Raw genomic sequence first — 2,227 nt, 5'->3', positions numbered from 1 at the left:
AGAAGAAGAAAGAGGAAGGTTCCCAGGAATCCCCATCAGTCAACCAATATAACCCTTTCCCCAACTGTGAGGATATAAAAGTTACTCTTCTGTCTTTCTGATGTAGAAGGATAGCAGCAGAAGTCCTGTGTAAGTAGTCCTCAAACTGAATTGCAAAGCCTCCCCAGGCACACCTGTGGATCACTGTTCCCTTTCTTTTCAGAGCCCAAGAGGAAGAAGCTATGATTGCCACTGGGGGAGTCATCACCGGTCTGGCTGCCCTGAAGCGACAGGACTCAGCCAGGTCCCAGCAACATGTCAACCTCAGCCCTGCGCCCGCTGCTCAGGACCAGAAACCAGTCCGACGGCGCCCGCGTGCTGATGTCGTGGTGGTTCGTGGGAAAATCCGGCTTTATTCTCCATCTGGCTTTTTCCTCATTCTGGGAGTGCTGGTGTCCATCATAGGGATCGCCATGGCAGTGCTTGGATACTGGCCCCAGAAGGAGCATTTCATTGATGCAGAGACCACTCTGTCCACCAATGAGACGCAGGTGGTTCGGAACCAGGGCGGCGTGGTGGTCCGCTTCTTTGAGCAACATCTGCACTCTGACAAGATGAAGATGCTTGGCCCCTTCACCATGGGCATTGGCATCTTCATTTTCATCTGTGCCAATGCCATCCTTCATGAGAACCGCGACAAAGAAACCAAAATCATCCACATGAGGGATATCTACTCAACGGTCATCGACATCCACACACTGAGACTCAAGGAGCAGAAGCAGGCAAATGGCTTGTATGCGGGCTTGCTGGGAGATGCGGAGGTGAGGCAGAATGGCAGTCCCTGCGCATCCAGACTGGCTGCCACCACCTTGGCTTCTTTCTCAGGGATGCACAACAGCTTTCGTGTGGACAGCTCCGTGGAGGAGGATGAACTGATGCTGAGTGAAAGTAAGAGCCTTGGGCATCTGATGCCCCCTTTGCTATCTGACAGTGCAGTCTCTGTCTTTGGCCTTTATCCGCCTCCATCCAAGACCACCGATGACAAGGCCAGCAGCTCCAAGAAGTGTGACACCAAATCGATCGTGTCGTCATCCATCAGTGCTTTTACACTGCCTGTGATCAAACTTAATAACTGTGTCATTGATGAGCCCAGTATAGACAGCATCACCGAGGTAGCAGACAACCTCAAAAGCAGGTCCAGGAACCTTTCGATGGATTCCCTCATGGTCCCACTGCCCAGCTCCGGTGGGTGCTTCCAGCCCTCCAACACTTTACTCCCAAGGAACAATTCTGTTGGCGAATCCCTGTCGAGTCAATACAAGTCTTCTGTGGCCCTGGGACCCGGGACTGGGCAGCTGTTGTCTCCGGGAGCTGCCAGAAGACAGTTTGGATCCAATACATCCTTACATTTCCTCTCCTCTCACTCCAAATCCCTAGACTTAGACCGGGGTCCCTCTACGCTCACAGTACAGGCAGAACAAAGGAAGCACCCGAGCTGGCCTCGCTTGGATCGAAGTAACAGCAAAGGGTATATGAAACTGGAGAACAAAGAGGACCCAATGGATAGGTTGCTGGTTCCCCAAACAGGGATCAAAAAAGACTTTACTAATAAAGAGAAACTTCTTATGATATCAAGATCCCACAACAACTTGAGCTTTGAACACGACGAGTTTTTGAGTAACAACTTGAAGCGAGGAACCTCTGAAACCAGGTTTTAGTGTTTAAAAATGGATCGTTTTCCAAGGAGACATCTCTGTATACATAGATACCATTTTCACCAGGATTTTCCTTCCTAAGGCATTAGTTTTAAGCCTTTTAAATCAAATGATGGTAGTGTGTTAGAAATGGCTGGTTACTTCTGTAATGAAGATGGCTGTATGTATGGGTTCCTTTCCCTGCAGTACTGTACATGGGATTTTGTTTTCTCGCTCTTTGGAAGCATGGTTTCTTTTGTTAACATGAAGACAAAATACCTGCATTCATATTAAGAACTTAGCTTTACTTTTAAATCCTATCGCTGATTATCATCTTCATAGAATGAAGCAACCAGTGCAGAAAGTGTAGGGTACCAAAGCGTGAGCAAAAAGTGTTCAATTCCGGTCCAATACTCAGTAAATGTATTTATAAATTAGGGTGAGTGCAATCTTAAGACGTATTTTTCCTGAATTACTGTTTTATATGGGATTGCTTGTGTTACTTAAAAAGAGAAGCAAATTCCATTATATCTGGGCTCTTTCTGGACAGGAGA

The 2,227-nt window shown here is 47.6% G+C and overlaps 1 protein-coding gene across 1 annotated transcript; it reads left to right on the top strand.

Annotated features, from left to right (window-relative positions):
* The first annotated feature begins 208 nt into the window (after window positions 1-208).
* Tmem200a (transmembrane protein 200A) lies at window positions 209-1,883 on the top strand. The gene has a single exon (XM_051175458.1). The coding sequence runs from the start codon at window positions 222-224 to the stop codon at window positions 1,695-1,697; it is 1,476 nt and encodes a 491-aa protein (XP_051031415.1). The 5' UTR covers window positions 209-221; the 3' UTR covers window positions 1,698-1,883.
* The last annotated feature ends 344 nt before the right edge of the window (window positions 1,884-2,227 follow it).

This window comes from Phodopus roborovskii, unplaced genomic scaffold (assembly GCF_943737965.1).
Source record: "Phodopus roborovskii unplaced genomic scaffold, PHOROB, whole genome shotgun sequence".
Taxonomy (NCBI): domain Eukaryota; kingdom Metazoa; phylum Chordata; class Mammalia; order Rodentia; family Cricetidae; genus Phodopus; species Phodopus roborovskii.
This window is presented reverse-complemented; position numbering and strand designations above follow the sequence as displayed.